The sequence below is a fragment of the Branchiostoma lanceolatum genome, chromosome 8 (assembly GCF_035083965.1).
Source record: "Branchiostoma lanceolatum isolate klBraLanc5 chromosome 8, klBraLanc5.hap2, whole genome shotgun sequence".
Taxonomy (NCBI): domain Eukaryota; kingdom Metazoa; phylum Chordata; class Leptocardii; order Amphioxiformes; family Branchiostomatidae; genus Branchiostoma; species Branchiostoma lanceolatum.
Genome location: NC_089729.1, coordinates 9,074,093 through 9,089,568, shown reverse-complemented (window position 1 = coordinate 9,089,568; position 15,476 = coordinate 9,074,093). Strand labels below are relative to the sequence as shown.

Genomic DNA, 15,476 nt, shown 5'->3' with positions numbered 1-15,476 from the left:
TATTCAAGGCCCTATAGGAAAACTACTTTTACATTTATAAAAATTATATTGATAGAAAAGACTCATCAATCGAGTAAATGTGCCATAAATGTTAATATGTTATTAAACAATGTTTTATTATTGCACTCTACTTATTTATAACCTTCATTATATATCTTATATTCTATTTTACCACTTTCATCATGCTAATCATTTTAAGAGGATATGTGGTCCTTTAAAAAGCCGTCACAGTCGACAAGTTCGACATCTGCCGAGGAACACACAGTATCTCGTGTACCTGCCCACGTTTTGTCGTTCTGTGCGTTTGTTCCAGACAACGTGTCATTGTCCCGAAGAGAACTAGACTTCAGTATCACTATTTGATGCTCTGGACCGGTTTAACATTGTGAGCATGACCTGAAAAAGTGAGAGGTGAAGTTTTCGACTGTTCTTTGTGTGGCACGCTTGCCACAGTATCCAACATGGCGGAACTGCTTTTGTTTGTTGCTTCCTGTTGAGGCTGGTGGGTTCGAAGCACATGTTTGTTGTTATCTTTAGAGTGTTTAAGCGAGAAGCACTACTTTGGCTGTGAGCTTGTACTTGGAACTTGTGAGAAAAGCCGGCGAGCGGTCGTGACAGACCTAAAAGGCACGTCTTGCTGTGGCACGTGTCACAGTCTTCAAGTTCAGCTCAGCTGAGTCGACTTCTAGGAAGGAAGGACATCATCTTCAAGGATCATCATGTCGTGTGTCCACTACAAGTTCCACAGTCAGCTGGACTACAGCAAAGTGACGTTTGACGGCTTGAACATCTCCCTGGGGGACCTGAAGAGGGCCATCCTGCTGCAGAAGAAGATTGGGAAGACTCCTGACTTTGACCTGCAGGTCACCAACGCCCAGACCAAAGAAGGTGTGTGCTTTGAATTTTTAAGTGTAGCTTGGTTTGAATTTCCAATGATATGACACCTTTTACTATACACATGAAAAGTAGCCATGGCCAAAGTGTGTCCTCAAGGTTTGATATAGATAGGTTGAAAACAAAACTTGGTCTGTAGTGATGGGAAATTTATGTATTTATGAGATGTGGTATATGTTATGATGATGACAAACCACTTGTTGTACATGGCATTTACATAATAAATCTCGCCATATGTCATCCTAGTGTATAGCTACATGATGTGATTAGTTGTTTACAAGCATGTTCTTATTTCTAATCACAGAATACAAGGATGAGGTCAGCCTGATCCCGAAGAATTCTTCCGTGATCGTCCGCAGGATTCCGCTCGGAGGTGCTGTTAAAACGAAAATCCAACCAACGTAAGATGCTTTTAAAAGATGTGTGTTTTGTAAAGAATATGTGTTGATAAGTGTTAGGGTTTCCTTACATTGATCAATTAAAATAAGTAAAAGATAACCTATGGATTATGTCCCAAAGTAAACCCCTTTTAATACATTGTTTGTTTCCAGATATGGACTGTTTCTATTGTTTCAAAGCTTTTGCCTTAATGGAACAGGTTCATCACTCTAAAAAGTCAGCGTTCTTTTCCTGAAAACAAACAAACAACAAAAACAGTTCATTGAATGAGGTTGTAACTACAAGTGAGATTTCATCAGGATGAAGCTTGTGATTTGTACTTGAAAGATGATAGTCTGACAAAGTTGCTTACCTCTTGCTATTGTCTGATTTCAGGAGTACCAATGTTGTAGCCGGTTCCAGCATGAAGCCAGTAGGTATCTTTGCTACAATTCTATCACTATGTACTTATAGGCATAAGATGATTAGGAGTCCAAGTAATGATAAGTATATCTGCAATACTAGTTCTTTGTTGTGTGTTGGTATACATCAATTGGTCATCCCAGGGGTGATTTTAGTTGTGTGAATAAAAAATGATAACACTACTATGTTGTCAAAGAAGGAACTGTAAGTGATATTTCACTTCTGTATGTTAAACATGATGGAATATTTCCAATGATGTATTGTATCCACTGAGTGGAGTATTATTATTATGCTTATGCTATGTAGATTGTACTGCATTAGCAGTGATTTCTTTGATGAGTCCAGAAGTCATTTTTGTAGTGTGTCCACTCCCTGTGTTTCTTAGTCCTTTGATATACAGCTGTGAGTGGATGTACTCAAAATGATGTCATCCAGGCTATTTCTTGATTATTAGCACTTCCATTTGTATCTGCCTGTCTTGGCTTGTCTATATAGATAATAAACTGCACACTTCTTCACTTCGACATCATGAAGAAAAAACTACCATACTCAATTAAAGCAAGTTGTTTCAGTTTGTGTATTTCTTCTAGGACATTAACATGATCTATGAAGACTTAATTAATGATATTGCACATCTCTGTTGACTAAGATATGCTTTCACTTTGTGTGATTGGTAGGCATGTCTTAGTTACCATGAAGTAGTGTTAGCTGCAAAGATGATAGTGGATACTCATAGCCTTGAGGCTCTTATTTAAGATTATTTATTGTACTTAAAGCTATTACTTGATAGTGATTGTGCTATTTTGTCCAAGAACAATTTTTGTGTGTTCAGTTTTAAAAGCTTGCTCCACCAAGTATCTTTATAGGTACTTTTGCACAGCAGTATGTGCGACAATAAATATAAACTGGTTGACAGTTACATTTGTGTGTGTGTGTGTACAGTTGTGCACTTTGTTTAATTATCTTAAGTATTACAAACGTCAGTTCTTGGTCATATGGAGAAAGTCTATTGAGCCCATTGGAACTGTTGTCTGTCCATAATGAGCGAATTGTCTGTTCTGTGAACTGCTCTCTATACCGATTTTATCACTCTATACATTATGATAAAATAAACACAAGGGGTAAATTAAAGATGGTGATTAGCTAAATGTGACATGTGGTCATCATATGTACCAGGTATCCTTCATGGTCTTCAAATGATTAGAAACCTAATATGTGATTACCCGGTAGCATTGCCCAAATGCTTATATTTGGGCACATCTAAAAAAAGTTTATTTTAGATCAGTACATGCTTTGATCGATCAGTGGCTATCCATTCATAATTTGCAAGCAAGAGTTATGGACGAAATAAGTAGTGTCAGTTAACTGTCACTTCAGTGTTCCTTTGACATGTTGCATGTTCATTAAAATGTAATACCTATAGCGCTGTTAGCACACTCAGACAATAGTATGCATTATGCTAAACAGTATTAAGTAGACCTTCTTTGTGACAAATGGCTAGACGTGCAACTCACTTCACTTTGAACACATACAACTTACACACGCATTTACAATGGACTGCCCTATGGCTGTAGAGTGTGTTCTGTCACTGCTAGCCGATCTTAGTAAAGTTCATGTATAGCTTCTTCATTCTGTAAGGTGATTAGTGATGCAATTTGTTCCTGCATCAGTACATCTTATTTTTGTGCTAGGAATTATATTTCTATCAATGCTTTCATAAGCTATAGTAAAGCATACATGTATGTGTTTTTTTGTTTTGTTAAAAAACAGCTTTTGTGATGAACTGTCTGTGCTCATCTTGTCAGTTGAAAGCAAAGCAACTAAACATACTTGAAAGGTTCAATATGTATGTAAGATGCTGTTCAGAGTTGAATAACTACTGCTGCTTTGTAACTATTTACAGAAAAAATAGGATGTGACAAACTTAAGATTCAGTCTAGTTGCATTTTATGCACCTGGGTACACTACACAAATAACCAGTTTGATTCTGTTGACACATGGTTGAACTATTGATCTAAGACATGTTCACAATGGTTGTGTGAATTCAAATCACAAAGCTGACTGCGACTTTTTACTACATGTATAAGCCACAGAAACGTATTCTTTTACATGTGTATGGAAGCTGTAACTACCAGACCTGGTCAAGCAAAAAACTTGTAGAAGTCCAAGTGAGGCAAAACTACCCTATTTTACTGATGTCTACAATTTTTTGTCTTAACCAGTAGGTCTGGTAGAGACTACATGTAGCTCTATGTAAGTGTAACCCAGGTCAATTGAAGGTGCAGCTAGGCAATGAATTGTCATGTTCAGAGACTAGTATTGATAGAAACCAGGATGCCTTCGATATTGACCAGAGGACTGGGAAGAAGGTAGTTAAATAGTACCCCTAAGGCTTACGTGTAATAAGTTCACAACTTCACATAGTAGGATAGTGCTGGCACAGATTCTGTTTGTATGCGCATATGCCATGTTATTGTATAATTTGGTCTCGAGTATAATATTTATTAGCAGATGTCAGAAAATTTTAACCATCTTTTGTTGAGAATTGGCTAAACTCTGAGGCACATAGCTGTATAACATATCTATGAAGCAAGGTGCTTTGCACATACAGTCTTCAGATGAAGTATTGTGTGTAAAGTCTACTAAAGACTTAAATTAAGACTAGTCCGTCCACTCAAAGAAGACCGGCCATGGATGACGACGTCAGGTAAGCCAGAACATGTCTTCTGGCAGTTTCTTCATTTATAAGAACATTGTTCTTTGAGAATGAATAAACTTTGATGTCAAGTCTTCTGTCTGAGCTGAATTTTCTGTCTGAGCTGATGCTCTGCGAGAGGCTTTTCAATTATTGAGGTGGATTTTCCCTGTACATTTTCTCTGTTTATGGGCGTAAACTGGATACCAGACATACATACTTTTCGTAAAGACTAGCCATGAAGACTAAATAGAAAAAGAAAAGCTATTTTGGTACTCTTTAACTACCAGATGTAGCTACTGTCTTCAAAGCCTTCTTGCACCAGATCAAAAGTTCTTTTTTTCTTGACCAATCTATTGACATTGTTCAAAATGGTAATAGCAACAAAAAAGCTGCCTCTGGGCTATGCTGGGACTGCCATTTAGGCAAGTCCTCATAGAATAGTGTCCATTTGGATAAAATGATACAAGTACAGTCACCAGATGAGGTACACAGCTGTGACTTTCAGGTTGTACATTTTGACGCTCTCTCAGATTTCTACTTCACAATTCTCACCAGAATTTGTTCAAAGCGTAGGCGTAGGTACAGAAGGCTAACTTTGCATGGCGCGACAAAGACATCCTCAAAAAAAAAAGGCATAACCCCAAGACTGGTTTCCCTCTTGCAGCCTTATTCTAATGCCAAGTGTTGATTCTTTGAAAGATTTATAAAGGGTCACAGGTGTCCCTTAAAAGAAACTCCCCTGCACTGGTTGAAAGACAGCATAGGTCTCGAATCACAGCATAGGGGGCCCCTGCACTCTAACTATGCTAGCTAGAACATAATGTATGCTGCTTCCAGTCTCACTCGCTCTTGCATTGCCGCCAAGAAAGAGTAATATTACAAGGGCAAACGTGAGGCCCCTTGAAGCATTGCATATTCCCCAAAAATTCTTGCTGAAGATAAAATTGTATGAAATGCTGCCGTGTTCAGGTTTTTTTTTCAGTGCAGTCTTATACAGCTTGTATAGACAGTACAAAAACTGGCGTGTTACACCTGAAGGCAGGTTACCGGTTATGTGAAACGAAAGAAAAGCAGATATCTAGCAAATACTGCTAGTGCAGGGGTTAAAATATATCCATCCATACTTGACAGCTACTGATAATGGCTAGTCCTTATGACTAAATAATAACTCGCTGTAACTGCCTGTGTCCAAAAGGCTAATTTGAACTGAACAAACTGGTTTCATCATATGGGGGATTTTGCTCAAACTGTCAATGTGCACATCCGTTTAGAATAGAACGCGTTCGAACGATATTCCTGAACCCGACCGGTGCCACAGAGCCCGGTGTCTGGCAGATATTCACACACATGCCATCAAATTTTTCCGGATATTGCTATACAATGTCGGTTGGTACTCCCCTTCCTCACTTGCGTAAAATACAGAGTAAAACGGCATATTTTGTACTTATCTGTCGTAAATCAGTCAGACTGTAATGGAACACCTACTGGTTCGGGGAATGTCACTCATACACATTCTATTCTTAACAGACATGTGCAATGACATAGACAGTTTGTGGGCAAATTCCCCCTATGATGAAACCATTTGTGTGGTTCAAATTCGTCTATCATGCTTTACAATAAGCTCATGACACAAAGGGTGAAGTTCTGATCACACATAAAAGCTGCCAGCCATAGGGAGTAATGCATGTACATCCAATGACTTTATTTTTTTTTCAATTTCTATCAATTTCCTCTGTCACATATGTAAACCTTTGATTGACAAGACTTAAAGTAACTTTGAATGGGTTAGGGACCTTGCTTTTCTGAGTTTAGTATTTGTAAAGAACTCTTCTTATGCTCCAAATATATGTTGATCTTGGTTCAGGGTGAACTTTCAGTCTGTAGGAACAGTTTTGAAATCTCGAAAAGTTGGGGAAACTGTATGGGAGATAATTTGAGAGAGTTTGTTACCATAGTCATAAAGAAATCAAGTTATAGAAGAGACCAGTGGGGTGATGGCGAACAGGAAGGAATGAGGATATCAGGGAGACAGGTATTTTGTCATTCCATGATCAAATCGGTTCATTTTGAGCAAAATTGCTATGTGTTACTACCTATCTCTGTGACCCCGTATCTGTCGTAAGTATGGCAGTAGAACCAAGTACAGGTAAGTTGGTAGCCTCTTGTGTCCAAGCACATCTGTCCAGCATGTATTCCCTTGGATTGATCACTGTATGCAATGGTTCGCTAGGCTAAATAATGTTCATAGACTATTTTAGAGGGATCTGTATCTTGTTGTCTGCCCTCCTCAGATGGACTTCCAACCTGGACCAAGCAAATCAACTTTAGGCAAGGTACAGTATTGTTCACCATCTCGTTCGAAAATATATTTTGTCAAGTCTTTCTTTTTGTGGGTAGAAGTGTTGAGTCTTTGTGTAAACTTCTAGCAGTAGTATGAATGTATTGAAGAGAGGTTGACTGCTCTTCTTCCACACTGATACTTCCAGATGACAGATCTGGTCAGTGCTGATGCCACAGAAGATGAGAAAATCAAGGCCATGATGTCACAGTCTACGAAAGACTACGACCCTTCAACGTAAGTATGCACGAATTAAGCGGTAGGGCTAGAGAAGACAGATTGATGACTCGTGGCACGCTGATACATATTTTGACTTCATGCTAATAACATGCAGTATTAAGAATGTAAGTACAGATGTATTATATTTGCCTCTTTGCTGTATATATCATACACTATGTAGATTCTACAGATGAGTTAGTTAGATAAGTGAACTACACGTACAAACTTGTATATGTGAACTTAATTTTTTGAAAAGTTTGCTCGGTGCAGCAAGAGGCCAATGAACTAACAGAACTGTAACAGCATCTCCTCCCTGAGTCATAAACATCATGATTGAGACAAGCTCAACTCAATATTTATGTACATGTATATCATGTTATTTTGTGTTCAGGTATGTGAGGAGACCAGGAAGGCCTTACCAGAACCATCAGGGACCCCCGCCGGCCACCTACGTGTGCTTCCGCTGCCAGAAACCGGGCCACTTCATTCGGGACTGCCCTGTACCTCCTGTAAGTCAAGCTTTCTCTAGTAGTATCCATCCATTATTTGATGATACTGCTGCTGGGGTCCCTGACACGGGCAGGCAGCAGTCGGCTAGTCTTCACACCATGCTTCCAAGCTACTCTGTCCAGGGGGTTCACGCTAGTTAGGCCACACGCATTACTGTCGTACCTGACACACTCCAACCAAAATTTGCTAGGTCTTCTACAACCTCTGTTTCCTGGAAACTGCATTTTGGTGATGGTGTTGATACAGCCACTGGCTCATTCAATACATTGTTTTCTCTGGAGACAATTTTTTTACTTGATTGTCATCACGTAACAAGTCCAGTAGGCTACTTCAAGGTTAGCCAGTCGGATGGAAACGACTGGAACAACTTCTCCCTTAGTCAGAAGCAGCGTACCTAAGACAAGCTCAAACTCACTGAAAGAGGACTAACTGAACCAATAGGAGAAGCAGGCGTTATGAAGCTGTTTGGACTAATTCCCTACCCCGATGAGACTTGAATTACTAGAAACAATAGATACTGTTGCTCCTACGTAAACCCATTGTAAAATAGATGCAAATTATTAAGGATCCTCGAGCCTTGTACCACTGAATGACAATGATGACTTGCTTTGCAGACGGAGGGAAACTACTTGGGGCCACGAGTGAAGCGGAGCACTGGCATCCCACGCAGCTTCATGACGACGGTGTCTGGCCCCGGGGCCAAGGGAGCCCTTCTCACTGCCACCGGAGAATATGCAGTACCGACTATAGATGAGTAAGGGCTGGTTTTATTGTCACACTCACAGAAGGCTTCAGATGAGCAGATATCGACAACAAATTGACATTTATCTGCTAGAAAATCACCATTCCGATCATCTGGCATGTGGTAGGACTTCCTACATTAGTAGCTTTGAAAAGAGCTTGTACTAAAGGCCCTCGTTTCATGCTAACAGACATTGTGTTTACTAGTACAGCATCAGTACATCCCTTCCTAACCCTATATGATGTTGCCCACAGACAAGCCTACAAGGAGGGGAAGAAGGAGCGGCCTCCCTTCCTGCCGTCCCAGGAGCAGGAGGTTGCCCCGGTGGAGGAGAACAGCATTCCCCAGGAGCTGCTGTGCATGCTGTGTAACGACCTGCTGAGGGATGCTGTCGTCATACCCTGCTGCGGGAACAGCTTCTGTGATGAGTGTAAGTGGGCTTTGGAGACTGCAGTATTGTTTAGTTGTGATCCATACGTTTCCTTGTCATCTAGAGATAATGTAACTTACCTGTCTCTTATCCCCAAAAGGCTGAAGTCTTAACTGGGCAGAAGCCGAGGTTGTATACATGTAAGTCATGATTCAGAAAAAGCCTGCTGTAGCTAAAAGCTTGTCAACAGAATACTTCTTAATCTGTTTAACTGTATCTCTACAACTGCCTTTTGGTGTAACACACTAGCTTACTACTTTGTCTCTGAGGTACCTGTAACAGAGACCCAAGAAGAGAAAGCTTATCAACCTAGTCACTATTCCTTAAAAAAATCCAGTACCCCTTATCAGAGTCTTCACTCTTGTTGCAGGTATTCGTAACTCACTGTTGGAGTCCGAGGAACATGTCTGCCCATCATGTAACGAGACGGGCGTCTCACCAGACTCTCTTATTGCTAACAAATTCCTCAGACAGGTGAGAACTGCTTCTTTTACCATTGTAACAGTGTAGCTCAAGCACCACTTACTGACCAGTCTAACTGGTCAGGACCTTTTAGCCTGGTGGTAAGTGTTGGGTTTGTGCGCTGGCCGGCCCGGGTTCGATCCCCGGGAGTCAGGAGACTGTACTACTTGCCTTGTGCGTTTCACCATCATGGTACTTGTGATTTCAGTGTCTTAGGTCTCTTTTGTCAAATTAGAAGGATTGTTTTCAATAGGCTTGTGTAGATGATTTACATCTTGACCATCACCTTGTCCACAGGCTGTGACCAACTTCAAGAATGAAACTGGGTACACGAAGGCGAAGTCAAAGAAACAGGAGGCTGTCCCAGACCCAACTCCAGCTGCGTAAGTTTTGTTGTTACTGTCAAAGTTGTTGAAATGATTCATTGGTCAGTGCTACAGCTCTTACAATGTACATATTAAAAATCGTTTTTTTCGGTCACCACGAAAATAGAACCACTGCAAATATTTTAAGAATCACAGTATCTTACCACTATATCAGTAACAGTCTACTAGTAAAGGATTGGTGCTACTGCCACATATTGAGAGCATTTTTGTAGTTGTTTTTTAGCATAGTTAGTTTAGTCCCATTTTCTGCATCTTCAGACCTCCAGCTAGACCACAGGTGCAGAGGCGGCCTCCCCCAGCTGCAAGTATCCCAGCATCCACTGCTCCTTCATCCTCAGGTGCAACAGGTGTTCCCATAGCAACCATCACCAAGACACCCAATGTTGTGGTAAGTGTAGGGACTATTCCATTTGAACGATCAAGAGAAGTGTATTCAATACACTGGTCGTAACCTTTCATTTTGATTACTGATAGATCTACTCTGCTATTACCAGTTGATTTTTTGTTGACATTTGTAAAGACAGACTGAGCATCTATGATTTTTTTCGAGCATCAAAATGTATGTTTTGGAGCCCAAGCAAGGCCATTTCCAGTAACCAGCATTAAAAATAACAAAAATCTAACATTGTTGATTTTACTCACAATGTTTTCAGGGACAAAATCTGCATTATCTGAATGACCATCCTCCCGGTCCACGACATTCAGGCCCACGACCTCAGGGTCCTCGATTAGCAGGTCCTCGACCCCCGTTTGGACGTGGAAGGTTCCAAGGCCCACGGCATTCCAAGTATGGATCTGTTTCCTCCATATTGTTCCTATCATAGTATAACCAGGTCTTGTTCCCAACGTTTTACAATATGCATAACTAGATGCTGTCCTAAGATGCATAAAAGAAAATTCATGTAACCAACGTATATTCCTTTATGCAAATAATAGATTGATGTGTGTGTCAGGGTCTTGCCATAACATCCCTTTTTTCTTCTTCTTTCTTTTCTTAAGGGATTAATTTCCTTAGAACAAACCCATAATACAACAACCTGACACAGCGTTTTTTCCTCAGCTTTAATCCCCGATTCCGTGGGCCTCGGCCGCATCGAGACTTCCAGCCACGGGCAGCTGAGCCAAGGCCAGACCTTCCGCCGAGACTACCGCCCCCACCTCCAGTTGTTCCACCTGGGCCCGGCAACAGCCCCCCGTTTGTACCTGTATCCTCAGCTGCACCTCCCCACCCCCCACCGTTCTTCCCCCCTCCCCCAGGACCTGGCATGGTCCCCGGGCCCCCCCAGCCACCGACCTTCCCTCCAGGTCAGCCTCCTCCTCCTGGGCTCACTCCACCTCAGGGGTTCCCTGGACAGCCGCCTCCTGCACCCAACAGGTGAGGGACAATCGTGTTTTTTGCTCAGTGAAACTCACACCCATCACTATCTGGTTTATCTTCTGTTGTTCCCCATCTTTCGAGGGTTACTTAGACATGCATATACATTGATGCTTGATGGCAGGCTGTCAGGTGTCTCTGTTCTGTGGGTTAACACTGTGTAGGTTGAGGAGGTTGAAGCCTTCCCTAATGTTGTCAGTTCATCTATTACATGGTCATCCCCAAGGATATGTTGATCCCTGTTGGTCATTATAACCATGAAAAAGGTAGCAGAATGACTACCGAATTGTTGACAGTTAAAAAAACAAACTTTTTTTTGTTCATTATTTATGTCAGTATTATCACTAAGTATTTGTAACATCTATGTGTTCCAGGGATGGATCCACATCCAAACTAGACAAGATGACAAACGACTTTGCCAACGAGCTTGAGGCGTACAAGTTGCTGCGTCAGAAACAGCGGCATCGCTCGGGCTCCCCGTCCAGGTCCTACAGTCGCTCTCCGTCTCACTCCTCCTGGTCTTCCTCCTCTAGCTCTGGATCATCCAAGTCTAGATCTAGGTCAAGATCCAGATCTAGATCAAAGTCACGGTCCAGGACAAGACCTCGTTCGCGCTCCCGATCGAGGTCACGGTCCTTTTCGCGCTCTCCAAGACGTTCCAGAAGATCGCCCAGGTTCAGACGCTCCTTCTCGCGGTCACCTCCCCCACGGTCTCGATCGCGGTCCCCTCCACGGCGTGGCAGGAGACGATCAGCCGGAGCTCGTTATTCCCGTTCCCCCTCGCCGCGGTCGCGCAGGCACTACCCTCCCGCTCCGCCCGGCTATCCACCAGATCTCTACTACTACGATCCCTACTATTACGAACGTGCCGGCTATCCCCCTGGCTATCCTGGCCGTCCCAGATCTCCCTCTTTCGACTACTACCGGGGACGTTCCCCACCCCGAGGAAGATCACCCCCTCCTTTCTACAGGTCCCGTTCGCCCCATGCCCCTCCCTATCCTTACTCATACCCCTATCCCTATCCTCCTGATTTTCCCCCTCCCCCTCATGCACATACATCTTCCCCGTCAAGAAGGCCTCCTGAGTCCAGCAGGCACCATCCACGCTCCTCTAGAGATCCACGACCTGACAGAGATAGGGGATCTCCTTCCAAGGAGGGTGATGTTCGTAGAAAAGAAAGGGATAGGAGGGATAGAGGTTCTGCCGACAAGAGCAGGAAGGAGAAACCTTCAGCGGAACAGGATGCCAAGAAAGATAAACCTACAACGGACAAAGATGCAGGTGGTAGCAAGAAGGAAAAGTCTCCCACTGTTGGAGAGAGCAAAGAGGCTAAAACTGAAGTGGAAATGGAGCCGAAGGAGAAGGCAAACTCTCAGGTTAAGGAAACTGAGGAAGCAAAGGAGGATGCCAAGAGAGATAAACCACATAAGTCTGAGGACACAAAGGAGGTGAAAAAGTCGCATTCTCGTGAAAGACGCAGTAGAAGAAGTGGTAGGGAAGGGAGAGACAGGGACACCATTGAGACAACCACTCAAGATGGTGAAAACAAGGATAAAGTTGAGAGAACAGAACCTGGTGCAAATGTGGAAGCCAAGGAGGGCACTGCCAGTAGTAGTAATAGTAGTAGACATAGACATCATCACAAACATAAGCGCAGACATAGTAAACGGAACCCAGAGGCCCTACTTGAAACGGAAAGTGGTGCTAAAGTTGAACCTACTGCTGAGAAACAGGATGTTGAAGCAAAGATCAGCAAAGCTGAAGTTACTGTAGTAGAAAAAGTTGCTCCGCCCAAGGAAGTTGTGCCAGCATCCTCCACTGAGCCTGCTCCTGAGGAACCTCCTGTGAAGAAACCCAAGGAAGAAAGAGCGGAGGCAAAACCCTCAAAGGAAAGCCGCTCACACAGGCAGCACAAACACTCTTCCAGTAAAACGTCACAAGACAAACATGCCAGTAAGAGGAAGAGAAAAGAGAGCAAGCCAGACAGCAGGGCGGAACAAGAAGCCAACGGCAGTGTCCAGTCAGAAAAGTCATCAGAAGTTGCTGCAAAAGATGACAAGAAGAAGGAGAAAAAACAGGAAGAGAAAGTTAGGATTAAAATCCAACCGCCAGAAGCTGTTCCTACGAAAAAGGTCAAGATTGAAAGATCTGATGATGAAAAGTGGAAGGAGAAGGCCCGCAGTTTAGTGAAGCTGAAAGAGGACATGCCGAGCAGCTCTGACGCTCCTCCCACAAAAGAGAAGGTCAAGAAAGAGAAGACGACCAAGAGGAAGGTGACGGTGTTGTCGGACACAATCGCCTCCTCCTCATCTCTGGTGGGGTACTCCAGTGCCAGCTCCACGGGAGGGTCTCCTGCCAAGAAGAAGGCAAGAGCGGAGGCCATGGGACTCAGCAGGACTGTGCAGGTAAAGCTTAGATGATGTTTAACATTTTTTGTCCACTTGGTGAGTGACTCGCTTAGTACTAGTAATCTTTGTTGTACTCTGGTCAAAAAGTTTTTTTTACCATAACAAGCTTTTTTTTTTAAAGAATGAGTTGAGATTTTTTTTATAGCTGAGCTGCCGTTTGGCACAAAGATAAAGTACATGTCTTTTTGGGACTAAAATGTCTTATTCCTTTTCATTTTTCTTGCAATAAAGCAAAAGGCATTACTTTTTGACTTGCCCTCATAATAGGTGAACAGTATTGAAATTGTTGATAACATGCTTATGGAAAATCAGACACAAACATCCTCTAGTGCTAGATTAGCATGATTCCTTACAATTATGTCCCTTTGTGATCTAGTTGAAGACCACCAGTGCCAGCCCCACTGTAAGGAAGAAAGACGTCCAAGTTGCTCCTGCCTCCAGCACGTCGGCAGAGGAGATGATAACCATCACCTTACCACTGTCCAAGTGGGAGAGGGATGACTTTGATTCAGAGGGTACCAACACACCTTCACGGGTATGGAACATGTTTGACTGACTTAAAGAAAATACTGTTGCCATTTAGAATATACATGGATTGAGTTGTTTTTTCCCAACCTAGTCACTATTGATATGTTGATGAAGATAAGACATGCAGGTACAGTAATAAGGTACCTAAGCCAAAAATCGTTAATCAAGCAACTGGATAAAATTTTGAAACAGTCTGACTGCTTCAAAATTTTATCAAGTTCCTTGACTAACTATTTTTGTCTTAGTCACTATTGTTGTACTCAAATATGATTGCCCTTTTGTTTGTATACCGCCATCTTTTTTCATGTAGTACACCAATAAGGTTTATTTGGTCACAAAATACTTACACGGAATTGTATTGTTCACCTGCAGCTATCCCCAGTTAAGGACTACACTCATGAGGAGGCAGAATTTGAGCCGGACTACAGCGTCTCAAGTTCTGAATCTGAGAGTGAGGAGGGAGACACCGCTACAGATGCAGGCTCGCAGGCACCTGACCAGGCTACCTCGGCCAGCCCCAGTCCACCAGGGAGCCCCAAGCACAAAAAGAAGCACAAGAAAAACAAGAAGAAACACAAGAAGGAGAAAAAGGTGGAGAGCACGAAGAAGCACAAGCACAAGAAGAAGAAAACCAAACATAAGCACAAAGACAAGGACAAAGCAAAGAATAAAGATAGCTCTTCAAAGGTTAAATCCATTGTGAAAACGTAGAACTGAAGGAATTAGGAATGATAACCAAGATAAGTGCCAACCTGTGTCTCGAGAATTATACGGCCCGTGGCGGTGCTCTGTAAAACCTTGCTCAGTGTAAGTGCAAGCAAATGAAAATATCTGCCGCTTGCCGCAGTGGGTTATGTGCAAAGAGATAGGACATGATGCTGAACCCAGCTGGTAATTTATACCGACATGCAATTGTCACAAGTAATTGCCAATCCTTCATTCAGTTGCTCATCTAAAAGTCTTTGTTAGATTTCAAAAGAATTGAAGGTGTGTTTCCACCAGGTGTATCTAAAGGACACACACTTTGAGAAAAGTATGCCAAAACAGTAAAGTAAGTAATGGACAAGCACAAGAATCAAAGCTAAATGATGATGCCATCCAGACAGGGATACAATCCCAGGCCTCATTTGATCATCCTGAGTTAATAGTTTAAGTATTTCAGATTGTGGGGTCACATTTTGCCTTGCTGCTAAGGTGCGTATACATAGTCGCTTTCCTTAGTAGTACTAGTATGTACAAATGAATGAATTTTGGTTTGTATCCTTTTGCAATTTGAGTTGGAATATGTAAACGTTGCACAGTAACTTCAATGCAGTCTTCTAGTAAGTACAGTATTATCAGCATGTCTTCAAGACTTGTATATATTTTTTGAGGTTAAATGTGGATAATATGGCTGATAGAAACCAAGACAATGATGTTTTCTCAGAAGAGGAAACCACAATCTCTTTTGTCTATTTGAATGGCTCAATGTAAATAAATGGATGAACTGTACCAGTGTGTTTGATTTTATTGACTTGTATTTACTTGGATTAAGAAAATGCCATCAGGCAAGCCAGGCAGTTGTAGCTGATAGGGGCTACCTACGATGACTACTGTAAATTTATTGGGGGTTTTGTTACGTGGTACATGAAGTTGTGAAAAGGTTTTCAGTGTTTTAGATCCACGATTGAAACAATTATGTAAT

The 15,476-nt window shown here is 42.2% G+C and overlaps 1 protein-coding gene across 1 annotated transcript; it reads left to right on the top strand.

Moving 5' to 3' along the window:
* Positions 1-215: 215 nt before the first annotated feature.
* LOC136440253 (E3 ubiquitin-protein ligase RBBP6-like) lies at positions 216-15,283 on the top strand. Its single transcript, XM_066436167.1, has 16 exons — positions 216-888; positions 1,199-1,295; positions 1,669-1,705; positions 6,685-6,726; positions 6,880-6,968; positions 7,342-7,459; positions 8,075-8,214; positions 8,457-8,632; positions 9,003-9,106; positions 9,392-9,477; positions 9,739-9,868; positions 10,134-10,267; positions 10,541-10,855; positions 11,230-13,261; positions 13,641-13,799; positions 14,165-15,283. The coding sequence occupies exons 1-16, from the start codon at positions 720-722 to the stop codon at positions 14,501-14,503; spliced, it is 4,167 nt and encodes a 1,388-aa protein (XP_066292264.1). The 5' UTR covers positions 216-719; the 3' UTR covers positions 14,504-15,283.
* Positions 15,284-15,476: the final 193 nt, after the last annotated feature.